We start from the raw sequence: 26,273 nt of genomic DNA on the forward strand, positions 1-26,273 counted from the left end.
ACAAGATAACTGGATATTGTTATAATGTCATGTTCACAATATCCAATTACCTTTTGTAGTAGCACAACCCAGTTATAATGATGATGGCTAGTTCTGAGAGACATGCTGCAAGGAATACAGCACCACAACACCTTATTGTGTGCAATTAATAAAAAGAAATAAGAAAGGCAGAGTAGTTCTGAACCATGTAATGTTATTTACTTGCTTCCTGATTCCTACTAACTGTGTACAATATTATTTAGTGATCAACAACTGTCTCTTGTTGCAAGGGTGCTTTCTGATTTTGTATTATGCTCCTTTGTGAAAGGTTTAAATAAGTCTAAAAAGTTCTCAGAATATTTTTGTCTTAGGTAATAATTTCCAAACACATTCTTAACCATGTGCAATGAATCATATATATATATATATATATATCCTTCTAAGATCAAATAATGATGTAGGAAAAAATTAAAAATCCTTTCACTTAGAGAATCTGAGACAATTTATCTGGCAAATAGCAAATTAACTACAGTGCAAACTCCTTCAGAATTGGAAACAATGCAATGTTCTTTCTCATTACGTACTTGGAAATGGAGGAATAAATCTCTTGGTGCTTGTAACCAAGGTGAAACAGATGCCTTCTCATAAATACACATTCATAATGCTTTTATGCAGTTTCTGGCTCTAATAGTTGTAAGACCCCCACAGGGTCTTACTTTTCTCTTGCAGTTTCTGGACCTGAGTATATTTTTCCTTATTCCCCTTCAATAAATGTAACAAGTGAATCACTATTTTTGCTGTCATTTGAACAAGTGATACAGAAGGTGTTTACTGCAAATATGAAAGGATCTCTACAAACCAGTGTAGCACTGGTAACTCAGCTACCTCCCGCCTACCGATGCTTCTTGTAGGTGAGATGAAATCACCACAATGGTCCCTTCCGACCTTGGGCTCTATGAGTCTAGTCATGACTTACTACCCGAGAAATTCAAAGTTGTGCATATGCGGTTTAACTGCAGGGCAGGATCGGGCCCGGCACCCCCGAGGGCCCGTTGCTTCCGGCAGGGGAGCAGAGGGAAGCAGTTGACTCTACAAAACAACCCCCGCGACCGGCCGGCGGCTGCAGCACGGTACCCGCCACGAGGCAGGACTGCACCCCCGGGGCAAGGGTACGGTCGGACCGGCAAGGGGCGCCCCGCAAGCACAGCGAGAGGCTGTCAGCACGGACCACGCAGCGGGCATCCCGCCCCCCGACGGGCGGAAGCCGGGCTGGAGCCGGGTCCCCGCTCCCGCTAGCCAGGAGGGAAGGGGGCAGGGCGGCCCGGCTCCCACCGCGCGCAGCCCCAGGGGACGCAGCACAGGACGTGCATCACACCCACGCCATGGCTCACGTCATCCCCCGCCTCCCCCGCACGGCTCGCTCCACGTGCGCCTCCCATCCCCCACTGCCCATGCCGGGGATTCTCCAGTCCGGCCTGACGTCATTCCCATGCTGCATCGGCGCCGCCCCCTCTCCGGCCGCCATGTTGGGGGTGGGGGCGCGGTGCGCGCAGAGCCGAGCCGCCCCCGCCGGCCGGCCGCCGCAGTAGCAGAGCCAGTTCCTGCGCCGCCGTCGCGCTCTATGGGCCGGCGGAGGGGGCCAGCGGGCTCGGCAGCGCGCTGCCCCTGAGGCCGCCGGAGCAGTAGCCGCCGCGGAGCCGGGACATGAGCAGCGGTTGCGAGCGGCAGCGGCTCCCCGGCTAGCGGGCGCGGGGTCATGGTACCGTTCGCCCCGCTGGAGGACGCGGAGGAGCCGGAGCCTTGCCACAAAATGGAGCTGTGCGTGAGCGGCGGCGAGGTCAGTGCGGGGCCGCTCGGCGGGGGTTGGGAGCCGCGCAGTGGGGATCGGGACGCCGGGCGGGCACCTGCTGCCTCTGTCCGCTCCCACGCGTGGGTCTAGCTGCTGGGGGGGAGGGGCGGCGGAGCCGAGAGCCTGGAGTTGCCCGAGTCTAGCAGCCCCCATTTGCCCCCGAGAACCCACCCGGCCCCCACCCACCCCGAGGCAGTTCCCATTTGCCCCTGCTCTGAGACTCCGCCCTCACCTGCGCCCCTCCTCCCCCACCACACACCTCTCAGCGAGCCCACTAGTTCCATCCTGATCCGGTGCCAGAAATCTCTCCCTACTCCAAGAATCGCTCCTCATCCCAATCGTGCCTAGCCCAAAGAATGTCCACTCCTGTCTGTCCACATCTCCTCCCCCCAACTCACTGCACCCCCACCAAGAGACTGTCGGCCCCTACCTGCTCCCCTGAGAGCCTTCCTGATCTTCCCTGCTAGAGCCTGCTGTTCCCAGTCAAAGTCTATCAGTCTTCCCTCAGAATCCTTCTTGCACACTCCCTTTAGTCTCTCGGAGAGCCTACTTGCAACTCATTCGGATGCTGTCCCAGCCCATGTATCTCTCTCCCCTTGGTCCAGCTGCCATTCTCTGAAGACTGCCTGTCCCATGCTGGTCTTGCCTTTCCCAGCTGCTGTCCCCCTAAGAGTCTATCTGCCTTCACCCCTAGATCTGGCTGTGACTGTTTCCCTTATACTTCTGGCCCCCCAGAGATAACATCTCACCTCAATCCTGCTGCCTGAAACAACCCAGCCAAGTCCCTCTTGTCCCTTATCCCAGTTCTCCTACCCCCAGACATCCTCTAATGTCCATCTCTTCTTCATCTTAATTCTATTGCCTTCTGCCATACCGCCTAAAACCATGGTGTCCAACTAGTTCTGAAGCAAACTAGCCACACTCAACCAACCATATAGCCACATGTGCTAGTGGCTAGTGTGTTGGACACCACGGACCTAGAACCTACTGAGTCCTCATCCTGATGCTGCCATCCTTAGCCAAACCTACATCTCAGCTACAGTCTGTTTGAACCTACTTACCGTAAGTTACCTCTGCGGTCATTACCCTGAACCCTCCATTTCTGAGTCCTCAAAGTGCCCACCAACACATCCCTTAAACTACTACCCGGAGGCCTGTCATTTCCTAAACCACCACCTTGAACTCTTTCCATCTCCTTCAGTTAACTGTCACCTCCTTATACCTAGAACTCTCTTGGTTACTTTTTCTAGGCTCAGCGGGAGTGACAAGTCTCTTCTTTCATGTATTTATGCTACCTGTAACTTGTGCAAAGTTATAGCAGTGTTAGCTTCTCTTCAGATGAATTAATGGTCATTGAGTGAGAGATGTTAATTTGGTGTGGTGCAGAGTTCTGTGTGTATTTAATTCAACAATTGCCACGCTACAGGTTGGACCTCCCTGGGCTACGCCCCCCCCCGGACCAGAATGGTTCTGGATGAGGGATTTTTCTGGAATAAGGGAGGTCATTTCAGGCCTCCCACCTCAGGTCTCTTCACCCGTTTCCTGGCTCTCCCTGCAACCCAGATGAGCCGTGCACTGGCTCCTGGTACTCTCCCGCAGCACAGCTGAGCTGCGCACTCTTCCTGCCACCCTACCCCAGCAGCCTAGCTCAGCTGTGCATGCTGGCTCCTGACGCTGTCCCGCAGCACAACTGAGCTGTGCACACTTCCTGCCCTGCCCTCCCCTAGCAGCCCAACTGAGCCCTGCGCAGGCTCCCGGGCCCCCACCCTCTTGCAGCGTGCCGGGACTTTCTGGCCCTGGGATATCCATGGACATGCCAGATCATGGATGTTGCCAAACCAGATAATCCTGGATTTTAGAAGTGCAGCCTGTATTAGCTTGTGGTGGAGAAAATGTTGATTGGTATTGGGCTTTCTATAAGGTATCCTGATAATTTAAATACTCTTGCTGTTACCATTTTGTTAGAAATTTATTTGGGCTGTTCTGATGGCACAATTTTACTTATTAGCCTGTATTTTTGTGTCAGCATTCTGGCAGGTGCTACTATCACATTTCTCATTAAAAAACCATATAGTACATACCAATTAGTGATTTATGGGGAAATCTGAGGTGAAGTAAGTAGTTTCACAGAAAAATCAAATAAGCTCTTGCTAGAGGAATTGAAATATTTCCTCTTAAACAGGAGCCAGGCCAGAAGGGAGCACAAAATGTGTTTGAGCTGCACTGTGAAATCTTTAAATTTATTTTAGTATTGTATCTTGTAGTATGTGACAGCTCAGTGTTATTAATTTTATACACTTAAATGTGAAATATCAGAAGTGTATTGGGGCCTGGATTTTCCAAAGTTGTCAGGTAATGCAGTTGAACTGAATGATATATGTCAGAGGGATTGATTTAATGTTGAAGAAAATTTATATGTTGAAAATGTTTTCTAAGTAAAGCTTCTAACAGCAGGCCTAACTCACTACATATGCTTCAGAGGGGTAGCTGTGTTAGTCTGTAACTGGAAAAACTTAAAAAACAACGAATTGTGTAGCAGTGCCTTAAAGACTAACAAAACATAAAGATGGTATCATGAGCTTTTGGGAGCACAGCAGGCTGTTCTTAGTGAGACTGTATGTGTGGATGTACTACTAACATTCATAAAATAGGCCTTGGATATTAGTTTGGAGAGAATGTGGAACTATTTCATTTCTGGGACTTTGCATAAATGGTATTATCTGATAATTCACATTTATACTTGAAAAGGTATGTGTCAGCCAACGGTCAGGGCAGTGAGTGGGGTGTGTGTGTTATACACCCGAGACTTCAACTGCTGAGACTGGGGTCCCTTGCAGCGGGCAACCTGGAGGAGGTTGACGGGCGCCCCAATTCTGCCAACCGACGGTCAGGGCAGTGAGTGGTGTGTGTGTGTGTGTGTGTGTGTGTGTGTGTGTGTGTGTGTGTGTGTGTGTGTGCGCCGACGGTCAGGGCAGTGAGTGGTGTGTGTGTGTGTGTGTGTGTGCGCACGCGTGTGTGCGCGTGCTATACACCCGAGACTTCAACTGCTGAGACCGGGATCCCTTGCAACGGGCAACCTGGAGGAGGTTGATGGGTGCCCCAATAAGTTTACAGGGAGAGCTTATAACACCTCAGATTTTAGCTTCTAGAATCCAAGATTCCTTCCCAGCGGGCAGCCTTAGGGAAAGACTGAGAGATGCCCCAATGGATCTGTCACCTGGGAGTGACACACATCCAAACGCCCAAGCTCTCCCTATACCTGTCCCTTATGACTTGCTGAAGTTCTTTTAAATTGTGCTTGGTTCTGTTACAGCAACTGAAGGAGTCAGGTTAAAGCTTAAACAGTTACTATTTTATTGTTACAGGGTAAACTTGTTAAATGCTACTACTGTGTTACAGATAACACAGTCACTACAAAGGACAGGACAGAAATTACACTAATAAGTCACTAATAACTACCATGAAACCCTTTTGGTTCTCTGAGCTCTTATTAAATGCATGCAAAATAGACACCTAGCAGGTATATATTCTCTTTCCTGCGTTCCAGACTTGGCGTGACCAGCGTCTTTCTCTCAATCTCTCGGGAAGAAGTAGGGCGAGGTTGGGCGTCCCACAGACCTCGGGAGACAATCAATACCTGCCAGCAGGTATAGATGATTGGAGCTCAAATGGGGTGGGCTACTAAACCCTCTTTATACCCCTTGGGTCACATAGGCTTCTTCCTGGTCTCAAGTGGCCAATTAGGAAAAATGGCTTTGAATGCCAAGTTTCCCACGAAGGGTGCAAAGCATAATTCACACCTGGGAAAATGCAGACAATGGGCACCTCTGGTATGTGATGGGCGAAGATTCCTCTTCTGGGACAGTGCAGGCATGTCAGTTACTGATACTAGCCATCAGGGCTCCGGGAGGCTCCGGGTCATCAGCTAGCCCATTTACTGTCTGGTTTCTGTTTATGGTAGAGTCAGGGACAGGCAGCACACCTGCGTTCCCAGGGCATCAAAGGCTGACTGCCTTTCTCTTTCTCTCGGGGGGGGGAGCAGGGGAACAAGATGGGGTTCATGTCTGGCTACAGTATGATACTTTATTTTGGCAAGAAAACCAGAGGGAGCCTTTACAGATGGCCCCCGACTTGTGATGCGATCGGTTCCTGGGGAAGCGCCACAAGTTGGGGGCATCGTAACTCAAACCCACATTTGTGATAGGTGCCATGTGCAGTCGTAAATGTGGGCCGAGGATGTAAGTCGGGGGGTTTTGGCCCCTTCCTCACTTGCAACCATTTTTGTAAGTGCGGGGGGTCGCAACTCGGGCTCTTGTAACTTGTGGGTTTCCTGTAACTCAATTGTATTTTATTCTTTCTCTGTTAGTTGTGTCTCTACAGAGTAGTGTTTCTAAGCATTGTAATTACCATACATAGCTGTACAAATGCTTAAATATTGTTGTGATTTTCAATACTTAATCATGGTCTATGTATCTTTAGTAATTTAGAAAATACTGTTATGATAACTACAATGGATGTCTAGATAAACACATTCCATTACCTGCTGCATAAAGATTGTTTCCACTAGTTTGTTAAAATAATAATTGCATCTCAAGCAGTATATCTTTCTTATTCTTCATGATAGCATGTACATTTTTCATGCTATCATTCATGTGTCTTCAACTAATACTATAATGTCAATATGTTTAAGAAAAGTGAAATTTGGATGTTATAGATAACATTACATAAACTTGCAAATCTTGTACATTCACTTGGTGTAGTCTCTTACAATTTGACAAATATTGCTGGGTTTTTTAAGTAGACATTCTTTGACTGTGTTCCTGTGTTCAGTTTTAGTTTTCTACAAACATTCTAGCACAGTGGTTTTTTTAACCTGTGGGACGTGTACCCTTAGGGCAGTGTTTCCCAAATGGGGTTCCACGGAACCCCACGGTTCTGTGAAGTGAAAATAAGGGTTCCGTGAGAAAATTCCATTACAATCACGTTTTATGGTTTTTAAAAATTAATCATTAATATTTAATGCATATTCGTTTTTGAGCTTTATTATTTGTGCACATTAAATGTGATTATTGTTTTTAAATATGTGCCATTAAACTAAATGTTGATCTCATGACCTTGTTTAGCATTTGTTTATTACTATCTTCCAGAGTTGTTGACTCGAGTCCCACGGCTTGAACTGAGTCCTACTTAATTCACCTAGGTGACTCTACTTGAAACGACTCGGGTTCATTGTTTGTGACTTGAGACTCGACTTGAGACTTGCTAATTTTGTGAAATCGACTTGGTGAAAAAATTGTCTGAAAATGCTGATATTGATGGCTTGTACAAAAGTGACTTGAAATTTTTTTAAATTAAGACTTGAGACTCGACTTGGGACTTGAACTGTAGTGACTTGAGACTCGACTTGGACTTGACAATGATGACTTGAAGACAACACTGCTATCTTTACTTTTTTGTGGTCTATTTTTTCAGCTCCATCTATAAGGGTATTTCTACACTACTCCATATACAAGGGTAGTTTGAACTAGGGTGGCTAATGTAGGCATTTGAACTTGCGAATGAAGCCCAGGATTTAAATATCCTGGGCTTTATTTGCATGTTCCCGGGCGCCGCCATTTTTAAATGCCCCGTAGTTCAAACTACCTGCCCGCGGCTACACGCGGCATGACCTAGGTAGTTCGAATTAAAGCTCCTAATTCGAACTACTGTTACTCCTCATTGCAATGAGGAGTAACAGTAGTTCGAATTAGGAGCTTTAATTCGAACTACCTAGTCCGTGTAGCCATGGGCAGGTAGTTCAAACTACGGGGCATTTAAAAATGGCGGCTTCATTCGCAAGTTCAAATGCCTACATTAGCCACCCTAGTTTGAACTAGGATAGCAGTGTAGACATACCCTAAGACTGTTGTTAGGGGTTCCACAAAATTCTTTCAAGTTTAAAAGGGTTCCGTGGCCAAATAAAATTGGGAAACACTGCCTTAGGGGTACGTGTGAGAAGTCTGGGGGGAGGTACGTCAACAATTGCCTGTCAAATTGAATGTTCAAGCCCGGACGTTGACAGCTGCTCTGCGCAGGCGCTCCAGCGCCTGGAGGCAAAAGTGTGTGGCTGCAGCGGCGGCGACAGCTCTGGTGAGACCCAGGCATTGGGTTGAGGGAGGAGGGCTGGGGGTTCCTGGCTCTGCCTCAGGAGTGTAACGAGGGAGGTTGGGGGGGCAGTTGCCCCTGGGCGCCATGCTAGGTTCCAGGGTGTGGAGGGCAGGGTGGGGGCTGGCCGGCTACTGCCCCATATGGTGCCGGCGGTGCCCCCGGCAAGCTCCCCGTGCCCCTCTATCAAGCGTATGGTTTGGGACAGCCACCGGCCCCTGCCCACTACACCTAAGTGCTACTCTCACCGCTCATTGGAGCAGGGCTGAGCGGCTCAATGGAACAGCAGGTGCAAGACGGGGCCAGGGACCCCAGCTCCAGGTGGCATGGGGGAAACAACCTGCAAAGCACTACCCACCCCGGGGACTAGTTCCTCAAGGACCTGGAGCCCCTACCCATATGCAGAGCCCCTCTGTGCACCCAACTGCTCCGCTCCTTACCTGCAGATGTCTCTGGGTCACTGTCAGGATTCCAGTTTGTGTCCCCAAGCTTGGGCTAGTTTGAGGTATGCAAAATTTTGGGTAACCAAGTTTTGAATACATGCAGCATTTTTGGTCTGATAGTATTGTGCCCATATCAGTTACTGTTGCTAGATAATTTAAATTTTTAGTGTAAATACATATCAGTCTGTGGGAGGGAAAGGACATTGGGTTAGAGCAGGGGTATGGGGGCGCCTGTCTCTGGGGGAGGGAAAGGGCATTTTGAGTGTGTGAACATTGTAAGTACTTAGGGGTACTCTTTTTAATATTCCCCGCTCCCCTCCCCCCACACAAAGGGGTACTTTATAAAAAAGGTTGAGAAACTGTTTGAGCGCATAAGACAGGTTTTAGTCTAAGTGCTCATACTGATTACAGCAGGGCTACACTGTGCTAAAGTGGTCTGCTGCGTTGGAACTAAACAGAAAGAAATGTGAAATTGGTAGTGAACCTTGTTAGAAAACTGATTCCAAGAGTTACACTCTTGAAACCAATGTTCCATATGACCGATGTCCATCCAAAACAACTCAGGTTTCTGATTCTGAATATTGATAATGAACTGTTTATACAGTTGAAAGACTGGTAACTATAAGAAGTGAGTCAGTGAATAATTTTTGTAAAGAATAAACTTGAGAAATCATAAATGTCTTATGGTTAATCACAAATAGTAAGACTAATGAATTGTTATGAATTCACGCGGCTGTCTATTGGATTATTTTTGGATGAATTGTAATTTAAGATCAGAAGTTTGTTAAAACCAAATTGTGTTTTCTTAAGTCTTTTATTTTATGCTCTTCATGCATGTAAAACATAAAAGGACTTTTCCTTGTAGCTGCATTTTTGTAAACTAAAATGAAAATATTTTCCATTTTGCAATATACTGTTGTATATGTATTAGATCTCACATATACAGTAGTATTTTTAAGTTCCTTTTAGAAAGTCTCTATTTACTCAGTTACTGTGTTTAAGGTAGTTTAAACAAAAAACAGGACTATGTAGCACTTTAAAGACTAACAAGATGGCTTATTAGGTGATGAGCTTGTACCAAAGGATACAATTAAAAAAATGAACACACATGAAAAGGACAAATCAAATTTCAGAACAGAAGGGGGTTGTTTATTAGGTGATGAGCTTTCGTGGGCCAGACCCACTTCCTCAGATCAAACTGTGGAAGAAAATAGGCATGACCATATATATATACCATATATATGGTCATGCCTATTTTCTTCCACAGTTTGATCTGAGGAAGTGGGTCTGGCCCACGAAAGCTCATCACCTAATAAACCATCTTGTTAGTCTTTAAAGTGCTACATAGTCCTGTTTTTTGTTTCAGCTAGACTAGACTAACATAGCTACACCTCTATTACCAAGCTAGTTTATTTTGAGTTACAGCTTTTCATACTTGTAGGCTTTGTCTAGACTGGCAAGATTTTGCGCAAAAGCCACCCTGCAGGCCCCCTCGAGCAGTCCTGATGTCTCCTGTGCATCCTCAGAGGAGCTCCTGCCCCCGCCCCCAGAAAGGGCTGGTGCCCTTTTGCCCTGTTCAAAATGGTTCCGGGCTTCTGCTTTTGCGCAAAAGCGTGCTGCCAATGTAGACGCGGTTTTGCGCAAAAGCGCATCGTTATAACGATAACTCCGTGCCAATCTAGACGAGCTTTTGCACAAATACTTTTAACAGAAAAATCTTTTTCGTTAAAAGTATTTGTGGAAAATCATGCCAATCTAGACGTAGCTGTAGGATTTAAATCTTTGTTCATACTGCCTCATGCCACTTCCTATTTACGATTTAGGGTCTGTGACCATGGACTTAATGGAATTAGAAGGAGTTATTAATTATTTTTTTTCAATAGTGTATATTTTGCAGGACATTGCACTTACTCTAGTATCAATTTTTGAATATTAACCTTAAACTATCTTTGTGGATGTACTTGTGGACTACATTTATGTCTTGTCTTAAGGTAGGTAATTATTTTATTATTTTAAACTGACAATCTAGGTGGGGAAAATAAAATATTTAATATGTGAAGTATTGTTTCAAGGTGTAAAAGCATCTTCTAAGTAATTAGAAATAAGTTTTCCCTATGGATAAATTATTTTGCAATTACCTACTTCATAACTTTTCTGCACTTTTCCTTTCTGGTCTCAACTGGTGGTGTGATTCTTGTGTTACTATGACAAAAATGAAAAGTCACTTAGTATTCACTGACATTGTTTCCTATAAACTTCCCTTTTTTTAATGAGTGACTTAAGAATCTTAAGGATCTCTATCAAGTAGTTTTGGCTTCAAATGTATGGTAAATGAAATATTTTTGCAACCACCACTATACACAAATGTTTTAATGATATTAAATAGATAAAATCATACTTTTGGTTATAATAGCAGTATACTATGTGGAAACTTGAAAGTGACAAGATACTCTTTAAAGTGTTTTGTTGGCCATGTCCTTTTTAATAGCTCTACAAATGTAATCTCTCTCCCATTGTGAGAACATTAATGGAACTTTGAGAATTTGGCCCTGATCCTACAGTTTGATCTGTTTGGCCAAGTTCCCATCGAAGCTAGTGAAGCTCCATGTGAATGCAAGGATCTGCTTGCACAGATATAATTGTAAAATTGGAGCCAGGTTCTCCGTTTGATTCATGCCTTCCTGATTTGACTTGTTGGTCCACTTCAACTACGTGTCTTTTCCATTCATTTTTGTTGGGTCTACAACCAATTTAGGAGGAATCTGAATGGGAGGTTGTACCCTGTAGTTGCTTCTTTATGACATACAAAAGGCTTGAAAGGTGGTCTTCTAACTTTCCTGTTTTTTTAACCTTAGAAATAGTATGAATATCTAGGTTGAATTAGCCCGTAGTATGGGAGAGCTCTTTATGTGCACATTGTGAACTTTTTGAAGGTCTTACTGAAAGAGGCTTGGTGTCAAATTTTGACCAAAACCAAACCAAAAATAAGCTGCTTTTTATCAAAGTGTGTATTGAGGAGATTTACTTACATGTGGAACAACAAACATATTAAATAAAAATAACTTTTTCTTTCCTATTCCATTTCACATGTTATCTTGATATCACTTCCTTTGTCCCTTGGAAAAACTTTCTATGTTTGAACTTATAGTTAAAAAAAAAAAAAAAGTGGACATTATTGTGAGGGGAGAGGTAGGAAGTCTTTCTAATCTTATTTATACATCTTAAAGAAAGGGAAAAAGGACAGAACACAACTTTTTCAGGGAACTTTTATAGTGGCTGTAGAATCTATGGTCATTTTTTCTTTCATGATAAGTCACAAGTGAATTTCATCATTACTCATACCAAAAGCTGCTTCTATTTTTAAAGGTTAATTACATCTGTAGGATGCCTTTTATTTTTTGTGTGTATTTCCATAGAGAAATGCTGCAAGATAACCCTAGGAAATCTATTTCACTCTGCATTTCTAATAATCTTTTAAAGCATTATTAATAAATGTTTGTTTTATACTGAAACAGACTAAAACAAGTTTTATTTTTAAGAAATCCATTTAAAAACTCAGAAATCCTGCTGAGTATGAGCCCCTTCTGGTCAAGGGTCCATTCCAAATATAGCTGAGGATCTAAAGTTCCTGTAAGATTAGAAGATGCCTTGAACTTTTTGCCATTCAGCAAATAGTTTTGGTTGTTTAAAGTAGCAAACTTATCACAGTCACTAATAGCTAGAGCAATTTAATCAAAACGAATATCGTACCTTATACCCACAGATGCATTTAGAACCTCAGAGCTAATTGTAAAGACAATTCTGTTTTATCTACAAGGGCAAGAATTCCTTGTAGCTCGCGCGCGGGTGCGTGCGCGCACACACACACACACACAACTGTAAGTCTTCAAGAAATTGTGTGGGTTGGATCTTTTAGATGTGAAGTTTTTTTGAATAATTCTATCCTTTCGAACAATTAGTGGATTCTGAGGAAGGCAGCCAGATACATATAGAAGACAAAAGAATTCTAGCACCAAAAAACATAAATAAGCTTGTTTGTTTACAACATACATTCAGTTTTCAAGGCAAATCTTTAAAATGCCATTAAAATCAATAATTTCCTTGTACTAATTGCCTTTTTGTGTTTTGCCAGAAATCTTGTAGCACTTAACATTTTATTTTGAAAAGAGTAAGGGGAAACTGAAAATTTCTATTTGTGTTTGAAAATGTCACACGAGTTAAAATACAAAGAGCTAAATTTTATATTAATGAACCTTTAATCAAATAAAGGTAGTAATGTGCAAAATTAGAATGAATATTAGATGACTTCAAAATCCTGTGTCTTAATTGGGTTTGTCACATCTGTTAGTCTCTTCAGTTAACATGTATTAGTTTTGTAAATTATTTTGTCCATTCTCTGTGCTTTTTGAAGAATGGATAAGTTGGTTAAAAACCATAAATTCATTGGTTAAAATCCATAGGAAAATAAATGATTGGCATAAGTAGGCCCAGAAATTAAATGACTCGGGCATAGCAGAAGTGATATTTGTCTAGGATAATGCCATTAGTTTTGAAGAAGACAAATATTGTTATGTGTATGAGTTAAGCCTTATACTTTTGTTGTGGTGCCACATCTGTGCATATTTTTTTTCCCTATGATAATTGTTTGAAACAAGTATCTGTTACTCTGTTTTTGGATGCTGTCTCTAATACAGGTTGAACCTCTCTAAATCGTAACTTTTGGGTCTGGCAACTTTTGGATGTTCTAGGACCAGAGTCCAGGTGAAAGGCTGGTGGCTGGAAGCCCTGAGGGCCATCAGGGTTGCAGGCTGCCTGGAACAGCCAGGAAGCCTGGGGGCAGGGAGGGGAGTGTGTGGTGATAGGGGGCCAGAAATTATCTTTCCTGGTCTGGCAAAATCCCTCCTCTGGGACTGGTCAGGTTCTGGGAGGGTGGGACCAGGTAGATCCAAACTATACATCCGTTTAAATATGTTCTTTTCATAGTCTCTGAAATACTGAACCACATAAAGTATATGCTATTGGCTGAGTATCTAGATACTAGGCATACAACTAATATGAATATTGTCAGTCTGGGAGAGTGTTTGGCTAAAAGTTTACAAGACTTATAACCTGTCTTGAAAGATGTAAGAATTGAGAAGTAATAATATATTACTTGTGACTTGAAGTGTAGAGCTCTGCAAATCTTACCTATTTCACTTATTCCTCAAGTATTCACATCTGCAGAAGGGGATGTGGATATCTGTAACTCATTTTTTATTATGCAAATACAGACACGGATACAAAATTTTGTATCCTCAACAGAATCCTGCGGTGTGAGTGTTCAGGTACCAGAATGTTGGCAAACTGTGAAACTGAGCTAAGAGAACAGATTTTAAAAAAAATCTAAGAACACAAATACATTTAACAGTATCTGAAAATTTGTGCAGCCATACCGTAATAATAATGGGCATTAATGTTTTTGTTCACTACTTTTGAAATTAAGGTAGCTTATCTTGGGATTGTTTTTTATGGGATATGAACCTCTGAAAAGTCCAGTGCTGGTCTTCTCAGTTAAATGACTCAAAAATACTCCACCGTTATAGATTGCAAGAAATTTTGCCTCAGTTCTAGCTGAAGGAATATTACATGCTTGTTATCCCAGTTAAGTATTACCAACTATTTACATATTTAAACCTCTTCATTAGGTTAAGGAACAAGTTAAACACATTCCCATCAATTGTATGTTACCTATTTCATTATCTATCCTCCATTTTCCAATAATGTCAGGAAACAAAATCTATCCAGATGCTAACCTCCCTCTCTTCTGCATTTCCATTATGGACCACAGTTTCTTTCAGTACAGGCAGTCCCCGACTTACGCGGATCCGACTTATGTCCCGCCACCCGTGTACTCCCGGGCAAGAAAAGCTGCTCTGCGTCTCCCTGGGCTGCCCCCCTGCCGGCAAAGCCGCGGGGGGGGGGGGGGGGGCTCGCGCAGCGGAGCCCCTCCGCACCTTTACAAAGCCGCGGGGGAAGCCGGCAGGGGGGCAGCCCAGGCGGGCTGCGGCTGTCCCGCTGCCGGCATCCTCAGAGGCTTTGCTCCCTGTCTCCCTGGTCTGCTGGTCTGCAGCTGACTAGGGAGACTGGGAGCAAAGCCGCGGAGGACCCGGGCGGCGGACCGAGGTGCGTCTCGGTACGCCGCCCGTGTCTTCCTGGTCTGCTGGGGGGGGGGGGAATGCGCAGCTAGTACACCCTCCCTCCCCAGCAGACTAGGCTTTTCTACGTCGCCTGTGGCAGAGCAGCTGGGGCCCCTGGTTGCTCTGCCCCAGGCTTCCTGGAATCAGCCGCTGATCAGTTTCAGCAGCAGCTGACTTGGGGACGCTTGGGGTTCTTAAGTTGATTCTGTATGTAAGTTGGAACTGGCGGTCAGTTTCAGCAGCGGCTGAATCTGGACACCAGTTCCGACTTACATACAGATTCAACTTAAGAACAAACCTATAGTCCCTATCTTGTACGTAACCCGGGGACTGCCTGTACATTAAATACTGTTTCTGCAAACTCCTATCTTTCCATCATCAAATTGATAGTATATTTTGCAATTTAAATTGAGCCAGTTTTGAGGATGGAAAGAGTTTTACTAGTAAACTGAGTTAATTGTGAAATTTATTCAGTCCTGGATATTGACTAGCTAAACTGGGTATTTTTTTTTTGGGTATTAAAGACTTTTTAATTTTATTTTTAAAAATAAATATGCATAATCACAAACATCTGTGCCTTCAGTAAAATCACAATTTATTCAGGGTCCCAGTTGTAACTGGTATGGGACATGTATACAGAGGGATCAAGTATCAGAGGGATAGCTGTGTTCGTGTGTATTTGTAAAAATCATGAGCATTTCTATGGCACCCTAAAGACTAACAGATTTGTTTGGGCATAAGCTTTCATGGGAAAAGACCCACTTCGTTAGATCTGAAGAAGTGGGACTGCCCCACAAAAGCTCATCACCTAATCAGACTAACAAGATAGTTTATCTTGGTAAACCAAAGGAAAACAAATATGTAGCACTTTAAAGACTAACACGGCTGCCTCTCTATTACTTTGTTAGATCTGTTAGTCTTTAAGGTGCCACAGAACTCCTTGTTGAATTTATCATGTAGCTGTCCCAATTTAGTTAAAACTTACAGTGTGGAAGGGACTAGCGATGTAAGCGACTAGTTGGTTAGTCGACTCGTTGCTCTCCCCCCCCCCCCCCACTGCCTCTAGCAGAGGCAGCACTGGGCGGAGCAGGAGCCCTCTTAAAGTCGCTTTCCTCCAGCACCGTCTCTGCAGGGGAGGCAGGGAGGTAGTGGGGACCAGGCATGAGTCGGGAATCAGCTGATTTCTGGCTCAGACCTAGCCCTGGACACTGCGCCTCTGCTTTTGAAATGTATTGAGAGCGTGCTGGTTCTTAATATATTTAAAAATCAGAAGTGCAGTGGGGGGGACCTGGCATGAGCTGGTACAACTGATTCCTGGCTCAGGCAGGGTTCCCCCTGTTGTTCACAAGCCTTTTAAATACATTAAAGGCTGGTGTGCAGTGTGGGGGACCCTGCGCAAGCTGGGAAATCAGTTGTCCTGGCTTGAGCTGGGTCCCTCCTGCTGCGCTTTGGCCTTTTAAATGTATTAGTGGACAGGCTTTTATACATTTAAAAGGCAGAACTGTGGGGGGGGGGGGGAGGCGGGGATGTTAGCTGCTGGGCCGGGTTGGGCCGGTAGCCAGCTTAAAAGCTGGCTCCCATCATGCACTGACTCCTGGGGAGCTGGCTGCCACCGGCTGCTGCTTCTGTATCAGAGAATAGGGTGGTAGGTGGGAGCTGGTACACACTGGGAGCTGGTTTAAAAACCCACATCTGGTGTGCACTGGCTTCTGGGAAGCTGGCTGCCGTCCTGCCTGCGCTGCAGGCTCTGTAGTATAAAGCTTATGTTGAAGAGCCCATAGTGCACCTGGCTCCCCAGGAGTGTGTCTGGGAGCTAGCTCCCAGTGTACCCTGGCTGCCAGTCCCACTACTGGGGAGCAGGCTGCACTGTGGGCTCTGTAGTATACACTTTATACTTCAGAGTCTTCAGTGTGAAACTGCTAACGTTTTTTTTTAACAGTTACCTAATTAACTGCTTGTTAACGTCCCTGCTTACAACTGAGGAAGTCTTTGGTCTTGGACTAGTCAAGGCTTTAATCCATTTGTTTGGCATGATGAGATCCCATCCATACTTCATACAGGTGAATTGGCTCGGGTCACTTTGTAACATGTCTAACTTAGTCGTATGTGTGGTATACAAAGGACTTAAAATGTTAACATCATGTAGCTACTTTAAACTGCTGGGAGTGACAGCCCAATCTTCCCTCCCTACATAAGGTCCTTGTTACTGTAGTGTTGAGCATCAGTGTTCCTTGCAAGCTGAGTGCTTGGCTGGCCAGCCAACCAGGAGTGGTTCAAATGCTGCCCAGCCTATTAGCAGAGTGCTCATTGTGTCCACAGCAAGAGCATGTGTTTTTACTGGTGGTATACATGCACATGTACCTTGATGCATGTAAAAAAATGTATTCTGCATATGGATGGAAAAATTAGAAGGAACGTTGTTGAACTGCTCTGAATCACACGTGTTTATCTATTAGACATGAAATGAGGGGAAGAACTCTTGTCCCCATTTTTATAGGTGGAGCACTGAAGAAGAGACACTAAATGACTTGCCCATAGTTGCACAGTCCTGATGGAGTAGAAGATTTAATCAGTCCCAGGTTGGTATCTTAGCTACTGGACTTATCTATCCTCAAGTTATTTCAGATGTTCTGTTCAAGATTAGGATTATAGATGTTAATGTCTGCTGAAATACACGGTTAACCCATGTATCAGAGGCATTGGGGAGTGCGGGAGGCAGGAACTGCCTGCCACCCCATGTGCTGCCTTGGCAGCAGCGTGGGGGAGGAGGGACAGGCGGGAGCTGAGATATAGAGGGAGCTTTCAAACTGGCACCCCCCACATACTGGCTACCACCTAGCCAACTGCTTCTCCCTCCCCCCCATGTTGTTGTCTCTGTTAGAAGCAGCAGTGTGGGGGAGGGACAGGCAGGAGCCTGTGTGCGTGGAAAGTGCGCTGAAAATCAGCTCCCTGCAAGCAAAGACTCATGCGGAGCTGCCTCTGATACAGAGGCAGAAGCTAGAGTGGGAGGTGGGGTGAGAATTGGGAACCGGCTTTAAAGCTGGCTCCCTGTGAGCAACAGCTCCAGCTCCCGCTGCCTCCTCCCCTCCCCTGCATGTAAACATGTAAGCATTGAAAAATGTTTACACATACATGCATTTTAACATCTCTAGTTAGGGTTTGATTCCTTTTGTGGTGCCCTCCATAATTAATTTCCTTATTTAGTCACTTACTATTAGAGCTGGTTATGAATTTTTTGTCTTGGTGAAAAGTGTTGATTTTTTTGGAAAGAAAACTTTTTTTGGAAATACATTAGAGCAGTGATTACCAACCAGTAGATTGGGATCTACTGGTAGATCTTGGAACCTTTGAGAGGTGATCCTGAGAGGCTTGGCCAGGTGGCCCTCAATTGCTGGCAGTTCATCTGCCCCTCTCAGTGCTGCTCCTGTTCTCTGCCTTGGAGATGCTCCCCACCCCTGGGAGCCTCCTGCTTGCTATGCAGTGCACAGGAAGAAGGGGGGTGCTGATGTCAGGGTGCCCGTCCGCTCACCCTGCACCCCATTTCCACAGAGCAGAGGTGGGTCAGGGATGGAGGGAATTTGCTGGTTGCTGTTGAGAGTGGTGCAGGGCCAGGGTCAGGATGAGCCTGCCTTAGCTCCCTGCACTACCACCCAGAAGCCACCTGTGGTAAGCGGTTCCCAGCTGGAGCCTGCATTCTGAACCCCAGCCCAGTCCTGAACCCTCCTGCACCTTAAAACTCTGCCCTAGCCCTGAATCCCCCTGCACCTAAACTCTCTCCCAAGCCTGCACAATGAACCCCCTCCTGTACATCAACTCCCTGCCCCAGGCTCAGCTCAGAACTCCTCCCACACTCCAAATCCTTTAGCCCAAGATCAGTGTCTTCATCTCCCACCCCCACACACCAACCCTTGCCCCCAGCCTGATAAATGGGAGTGAGGATGGGAGAGGAAGGGAGGATGGAGAGAGCAGGAGTGGGACCTTGGAGAAGGGGCAGGAAAGAGGTGGGGCAAGGTTGTTTGGGTTTGAGGTAGATCCTAGATTGCACTTAAATTAAAGTGATCTCATGCTTAAAAAAGTTGGAGACCCCTAGTTAGTTAAATATTTTATATCTCTAATGCAGTGATGTTAGATAGTGGGTAATAGAGTAGTTGATAAACCACATGAATTCTTCGCTCCAGCCCCACTCCCGGGGAGCTCCCTGTCACCTTGTGCTGCTGCTTCTTTATCAGAGGCAGCAGCGTGGGGTGCCAGGCGAGAACTGGTCTGCAAGGGATCCATTTTAAAAACCAGCTCCCCTCGCGGATCAGCCTGCAGCCTCTGATACAGTGGCAGCAGTGTGGGGTTGCAGCAGCCCCTGTCCTCTATCAGAGGCAGCAGCACAGGGATAGGGTTGGGGGCAGGTGGCTCTGGTGCTCGTGGGGAGCCAACTTAAAGCCCGCTCCCCACTGGCACCAGCTACTGCTTCTCCCTCTCCCCTTGCAACCTCTGATACAGTAGCCGGGAGTGGAGGGGAGGAGGGGGGAATGCGTGTAGTTGACAGGATAAAATGTTAATTGTGTAATTGTCCATACCTTGACATTGTTACATTTGGACTAAAAGAAGATTTTTATAGTCAATGGTTAAGCAGAACAGGATTTGAACTAGGGTTTCCCACATACAGGCAGTCCCCGGGTTACATGGATCCGACTTACATCGGATCCCTACTTACAAACGGGGTGAGGCAACCCCGCACTAGCTGCTTCCCCCCAGCAGACCAGGGAGACATGAAGCTAGCGCCCCCTTCTCCCCCCAGCAGACCAGGGAGACGCGGAGCGGCTTTTCTCAGCAGACACCTCAGCTTGAGAATAAAGGACTGAGGGGAGTGAGGTGTGGGAGAATAAAACTGAGCTCTGGAGAAATGATTGGCTAGAGTTTCCCCTACAGTATGTACCAGTTCCGACTTACATACAAATTCAACTTAAGAACAAACCTACAGTCCCTATCTTGTACGTAACCTGGGGACTGCCTGTACTATGAGAATGACCTAGTCACTGGACTGATGGTTGTTCTGGGGTGCTTCCGGGGGTTTTTTGATCTACAAATTTTGAAAGGTCTGTTTTTGTTCCACATCTGAATGAAAACAAATGTCAACATTTCAATGTTTTGATAAATGGTATTCCTGTTCATAGCCAGTCCTACTTAACAGAATCATGTGGGAGTTACGTTATACCTATATCCCCTTCTGGAAGGATGCAAAACCTTTACTATAAAATAGGTAGTGTTTGCAGTTTAGGTAATCAGATCAGTGATGACTTTTCAGGCAGGGGTACAGATAATAAGGACAAATCACTGTAATATAAAAGAAAACTCTAGTAGCTGAAATAAACTTCTTGGTAGTTAGGGGGGGGGGGAGTACTCTGTGTGTTGTACAGAAATGTGTAATTTTCCAAACAAATCTCAGGAACTCTGACTTAATTGGCAAGATTGTTGTCTTTAGAATCTTGCTAATGTGTCAAGTTTTGCACAAACATTATTTAATAAGATATGGAGGCATGTTTTTCTGATATACTTTTGTTTTGAAAAATCTTTTGAAAAACCTGGTGTTTCAAAAAAAATGCATTTTATTTAAAACATAAAGGACTGGATTGTCCTAGGGATGTGAAGGACTAGTCAACTATCCGATAAGTAAATGCTTATAGGATAGTTGACAGGCTAGTCGATGAGTTGCTTTCCCCTCCCCCTTGCTGCCTCTATCAGAAAAAGGCAGCATGGGGGGGGGGGAGGGGGAGAGGAAGAGGAGGAATACTTCAAAGCAGCAGTGCCACATGGAGCCTGGGGCCAGACCCTGGGCTCTATGCAGCGCTGCCACTTTGAAATCCCCAGCTGGCCCCAGGCTCCACGCGACTATCCCCAGGCTGCAAGCAGTATTTCAAAGTGGCAGTGCCATGTAGAGCCCAGGATCAGTGCTGCCACTGGGAAATGCCGTGAGGACCCTAACGCTGGGCGCCCCACAGCATTTCAAAGCGGTAGTGCCACATGGAGCCCAGATCAGCAGGAGAGTCCTCAGCTAACCCCTTTGCCTTTGAAGTGTAGCAGTACCTCTAGGGCTGTTGCTACACTTCAGAGGCGGAGCTGCCCTATTGACTAATTGAATAGTCGATTAGTTAATTGATATTTAACATCCCTATTCGATTAGTTAATTGATATTTAACATCCCTGGATTGTCCTGTGTCCCTTTGAGAGAATGTTAGGGAAGCTGTAAATACAAAGTAATAGCATGGGCAGGAGTATTACAAGAGTGAAGATCATCTTCATGGAAGTATAGTGTTTTTCTTTTATTCTTTAATTCTGTTGGATAGTCAAAATGAGGAATTTTAAATGGCAGTGTAATCCAACTAGTTTCTGATCTTTGAGAATTGCGTTCTCTTGCGGTTTGAAATTGTTGTCAGCCACTTAGTGTTAAGGATGTTAAAAAGCAATTATTTGGCTAATTGTGTATTTGATACAGTTTGTATCAACTACACGATTAGTTGATAAGGGGGGCTGCTCTGCAGAGCTGCAGTGCAGGTGGCTTTGGGAGCTGGTGTGAGCCAGGACTGAGCAGTCCTGGCTGGTGCTGGCTCTGGGACTGGCGAGAGCTGGGACTACTTAGTTCCTGCTTGTGCTGGGTCTAGCAGCCCCATCTCATGGTGACCAGGGCTGGCTGCGAACAGGGACGTTTCACAGTAGCAGCCCCTGTCCCAGAGAGGGGAGGGGGGAACTCAGCTCCCTGCTGGGACCCCTGCAAACAGGGGTTGCTGCTGGAGCAGTCTTCCCTCTCTCTCCCCTTCCCTCCCTTCACCCTCCCCCCGCTGCCTCTATCAGAGCTGGGGGAAGGGAACAGGTGGCACCGCAGAGATGGTGCTTGTGGGAAGTGGTTTTAAAGTGGTTCCCCCCCAGCACCAGGTCCTGTGTCCCCAGCTTCCGCCCCCCTCCCCCCCCGCCCATTGCTGCCTCTTATACAGATGGCAACAAGAGGGGGAAAGAGGGTAGTCGAGTACTTTACTGGTAAGCTTAGCCTTATCGGATAATTGAGTACTCGACTACTCACATCCCTATTTAATGTGCCCCACTTGTCCTTTTCTGTTCTTCTAGCTAAAACCTACAGGCATATTAAAGCAAAACAAACTTACTGAACAAGCAGATGACACACCTTTAGTGGCATTAAAAAATCATTCTAGTAGTTGTATGGGGTCTGTAATGACATTCAGAATTTCCCTTTTTGCAGGTATTTTGGAGTAGAGGCTGTTGTGTTGTATGTATATTTTACTCCAGAAGACATATTTCAACCTGTTGACTTAAACCCTACTTAGCCAAAAGACTTGATTTCAAGGAAAGGAAAAAAAAAATTAATGTATTCTCACAAACAAATGCAGTGAACTCCCAAACCAGTCACGAGATCTGCTGAAGCAGTATATTTAAATTAGAAAGACTTTAACTTCATACTGACAGGAAGTTTGGCATTGAAAGGTTGGTTGACTTGACAGTGCTGTTCATCCAAAGAGTAAGTTTGGATCATTAGTGTTGTCTGGGGTTATATATATATATATGATATGATTTTGGTCTGGTCTTTTTGTATGCAGGGATTTCTTTTAAACTGTATTAATTGGTAACCTTGAGAGTCTTTTTAAGTGTATACAAGTTGAAGAAAATTAGTGCTGAAATTAGTTTTTGAGGTGTTGGTTTAATATTTTTAGCCCTTTAATGATTACAGATAAGTTAAATACTGGAAAGCTGAGTGATTCCAGTCTCTCATTCTGATGGCACTTGCTGGTTCTCACTAGCTACGTTTTCTAGTTCGCATAATTATTTTTTTCTGAAGATAAATTGCACCCAAGGATCTAGATGTACTAAACTTATTTTTGTGGTTTTCTAAATAGATACATTTGTATTTACTTAGTGGGCTAGAATAATTCTTTCATACCTTAGCTATTTTCATAGTGTTGGATTGTTATATACAATGATAGTTCAGTGGATAGCTACTTGACAGAAATTACATTTTTCAACAGAAATTATCTGAAAAGCCAGAATTCAAATTAGTATTTTTGTTTTTCTTCAAGGGTGGGCGTTAAGTGTTTTATGTATCACATATGTAAGGCAACGGATAATGCTGAATATTACACTTTTGCTAAATGTAATTCATTCAGCTGAATATTAAAAATCTAGTAACTCATTCATCATTATTTTGACTTTCGGAAGGTTTATGTGCCCTTTTTAAAAACTACTGGATAGTGGTTTGCGGAATGATGGTATTTGAGGATGTTAGAAGAATGTTAGCAACATTTTAGTCTTTAGTTTTTCAATTATGAGTAATGTGGATTGAAAGCTTCTCTGATAAACATTAGAGCTACACTTTATTTTAAAAGTGCACATTGCAGGTGAGTCAATTTTTGGTGAGCCATATGCTTATTTTTCAGAAGTCTGTGTATTCAGCCACGTTGCCAGAGTTCAGTGGGTGAAACTTAGTTCAGTAGCAACAATCCGGGATGTATATGTATATGTACAGGCAGTTCCCGGGTTATGTCAGTCTGACTTAAGTCGGACCCCTAGTTACGAACTGGGGGGGAGGGCGCAGCTAGTGCGGGGTGCTTCCCCCATTGTCGCCGCCTCCATTGGTGTGGGGGGCGCTTCCCCCCAGCAGACTAGGGAGACGCGGAGCGGCTTTTCTCGCCGCGGAGGACGCAGACAGCGGGACCACCGAGACGCACCGCGGTCCCGCCGCCCGTGTCCTCCGCGGCGAGAAAAGCCGCTCCACATCTCCCTGGTCTGCTGGGGGGGGGGGGGACGGGGGGGGAGGTGCAGCTAGTGCCCACCCCCCCCCAGCAGACCAGGCTTTTCTCGCCAATGCCAGGGGTAGAGCAGCTGGGGGGCTGCCAGGTTGGTCCCACAGCGCCAAGGTGCGGCGCTACCAGACCAACCCAGCAGCACTCCAGCTGCTGTGCCCCAGGCGTGTCCAATTCAGCCGCTGCTGGTCAGTTTCAACAGCGGCTGAATCTAGACGCCAGTTCCGACTTACATGCAAATTCAACTTAAGAACAAACCTATGGTCCCTATCTTGTACGTAACCCGGGGATTGCCTGTATATGTATAGAGAGAGAAAATATATTTAACAGGAAACTGCTAATTAAGGTAACTTGATAATTTACCATTAAATCAAATAATCTGCTGTATAATAAGTTGATAGGAATGTAAAAAATTGGTATGCAGAGTGTATGGAAAGCTCACCGAACAAACATTATGAGTTTTTTTGGGGAAAAAAATTTAGGTGTTCACCAAAGTTTTCATACCTACTTGCCTGGAAATCTGGTCACTAAAATGTAGGTGCTTAAATACAGATTCAGGAGTTTAATCTTAGATAACAAGCTTTGAAATTTGGCTACACTGTTGGGTCCGAAGGCCCTATTGAACCTCCATTTATCAATAACAAGATCAGTAATCCATTAGTTGCAGGGATGGCTTGTGTACAAAATGTTGTCTAAAAAGGAAAAGTCTTTACTGGATCGAATAATATTTACCTCTCTATTTAAAATCTCTAAAACATGAAGTTTGTTGATTCAGGCCTTTTACTTTCCAGTCAAGATTGATAATAACACCTGATGTTTTCAGTAGCCTCTCCAGAACAGTATAGTGTGGAGAAGCTTCTGTCTATTTACTGTACTTTCATTGTGGATAAACAGGGCTCATTTTTCATAGTCATTGTTATGGCAGTTTTCATGAACATGAAATTTACTTAAGTACAGTAATAAAATAGTGATAAATTTGGCAAATCTCAAGTGACAGAATGCATGAGAGAAGTTGTACAACGTGTATGTGTATGAGCACAGCTCCAGGTAGCATGTTGACTTCCCCTCTTAAATTTCTCGCTTAAGTCTTGAGGAAGTGGAGTTTGTGCATATTGTTAGGAAGAGGGAACAGAACTGACTAGCATCTGATTAACCAGTGACTAAATAAAGATTTGTTTAATGAAAAAACAAACAAACCGTCTAATTCTGATAAAAAGATATTTAAAGTACAAAAGAGGGAAGTGTGTGAAGTTAACCAAAACCTGAAGTTTTGCTATAAACAGCATCTTGAGGATATTAAAAACAACCCAAAAGCAAGGCTATTACCACTTCTTTTTTATGGGTTGCATCTTGCTAACCAGACTTTAGATTTAGCTTGCATTAAATTTCACTGATTCAAGAATTAAACTTCTAAAAAATCACAACAGTGGTGGAAATGATATAAACATACTAATTTTTCTCTTGGTATTTTAAATAGGCCAAAAATTTAAAATCTGGCTTGTATTGAGTTGTGTAACCTAGTTTATTTCCTTAACATTCATTTCCAGAAACAAAATATTAACGTATGTTTTTCATAATTATTTAAAAAATATTTTCCTACAGAATGTGTGTGCCACATGAGGGTGGAGATGGTGTGATAATTACTAGTTTTTTAATTGCATAGTAATTACTGTAGGAAAATGAATAATTGGCCTCGCCCTTTTCACCAGGTTTTTCCGGATTTGAAATTAATACATTGCATGTTGAAGCAGAGCATATCTTTTTCTTTTTGTGTTTTTTGACTTTCAGCTGTTAAGCAAATTTTAGTTATTTGTTAGTGAGAGGAAAAAGCTTAACTACAAGACATCCACGTTTCTAATTTTATAAATTAAATTGATTTAGTATGTTAACTTAATGTATTTTTGGTTGGTTGAGAAGCTGAAAAACTGAATCTTGCAGGCTTGGTAATTTAATTAAACTAGGTTCATTTTCTTCCAAATTGATACTATTGAATTTATGCAATATTGCTTCTATTTTTCCTTTTACATACTAGTTTCTAGAAATGATCTGTTCAGACCGATTTCCTTTTCTATGCCATCTATAATTCTCTACTTGCAATTTTTTAAAATCATGTTGACCTCCACTAAAAATGGTTGTACAGGTTGAACCTTCCTGCTCTGGCACCCTCAGGACCTGACTGGTCCTAGATAAGCAATTTTGCTGAACAAAGGGAGGTCATATCTGACCCCCTTACTTCTGGTCCTCCAACCCTGGGCTGGTCACCAGCTTCCTGGCTGGCTCCTCCTGTTCTTCTGGCCTTGCTGCTCTGCCAGTCCCCCCATCCCCTTGTTTGCTGTACCAGGCAGCCCAGTTCCAGCTCAGCTCTAAGCGCTGGTCTCCTGGCTCTGGCAAGAAGCCCAGCCACCAGCCCTCCACTGGGATTCTCTTGTTCTGGAACATCTGTGGACCTGCCAGACCACCTATGTTGCTAGACTAGGGAGTCTCGGTTTACAGCGGTTCAACCTGTACTTCACCAAGTTTGAGAGATACTCTATTTGCCAAGCTAGAGAAAATAATGGAATTTTCAAAATTATTTTAAGGAAATATAGTTAAGGAATTTCAATATATATTTCAAAATATTCTCGTACACAAAGAATTTAAACTTGAATTTAATTTCTTGATAAATATTTCCATGTTTTCTTAGAGATCTGTTCATAGTCTTTACTCATTGAAACTCTAAAATAGCTCATTGGAAAAGTACAGTTTCTTAAACTGTATATGGCAGATATTTCCCAGAATCATAGAAGCAATGACTCATTTATCTTGTGGTCCCCTAGATGACCCCTAGATGCCGTTGTGCAGTATTCCTTCCTAGACAGTCACTTCCCGTTCTGTATGTGTG

General features: G+C 44.2%; 1 protein-coding gene across 5 annotated transcripts in view; it reads left to right on the top strand.

The window, feature by feature from the left end:
* Positions 1 to 1,478: 1,478 nt before the first annotated feature.
* Positions 1,479 to 26,273, top strand: part of RPS6KA6 (ribosomal protein S6 kinase A6) — a 124,798-nt gene continuing 100,003 nt past the window's right edge. For 2 of the 5 annotated variants that reach the window (XM_075940766.1, XM_075940767.1), the window contains exon 1: positions 1,481 to 1,816. In XM_075940766.1, coding sequence (XP_075796881.1) covers positions 1,736 to 1,816 — 81 coding nt within the window. In that variant the 5' untranslated portion in view covers positions 1,481 to 1,735. Of the gene's footprint in view, positions 1,817 to 17,088; positions 17,171 to 22,031; positions 22,114 to 26,273 lie in introns of those variants that run through there. The other 3 variants (XM_075940769.1, XR_012906857.1, XM_075940768.1) reach the window with 3 other exon arrangements.

The sequence above is a fragment of the Pelodiscus sinensis genome, chromosome 13 (genome assembly GCF_049634645.1).
Source record: "Pelodiscus sinensis isolate JC-2024 chromosome 13, ASM4963464v1, whole genome shotgun sequence".
NCBI lineage: Eukaryota > Metazoa > Chordata > Testudines > Trionychidae > Pelodiscus > Pelodiscus sinensis.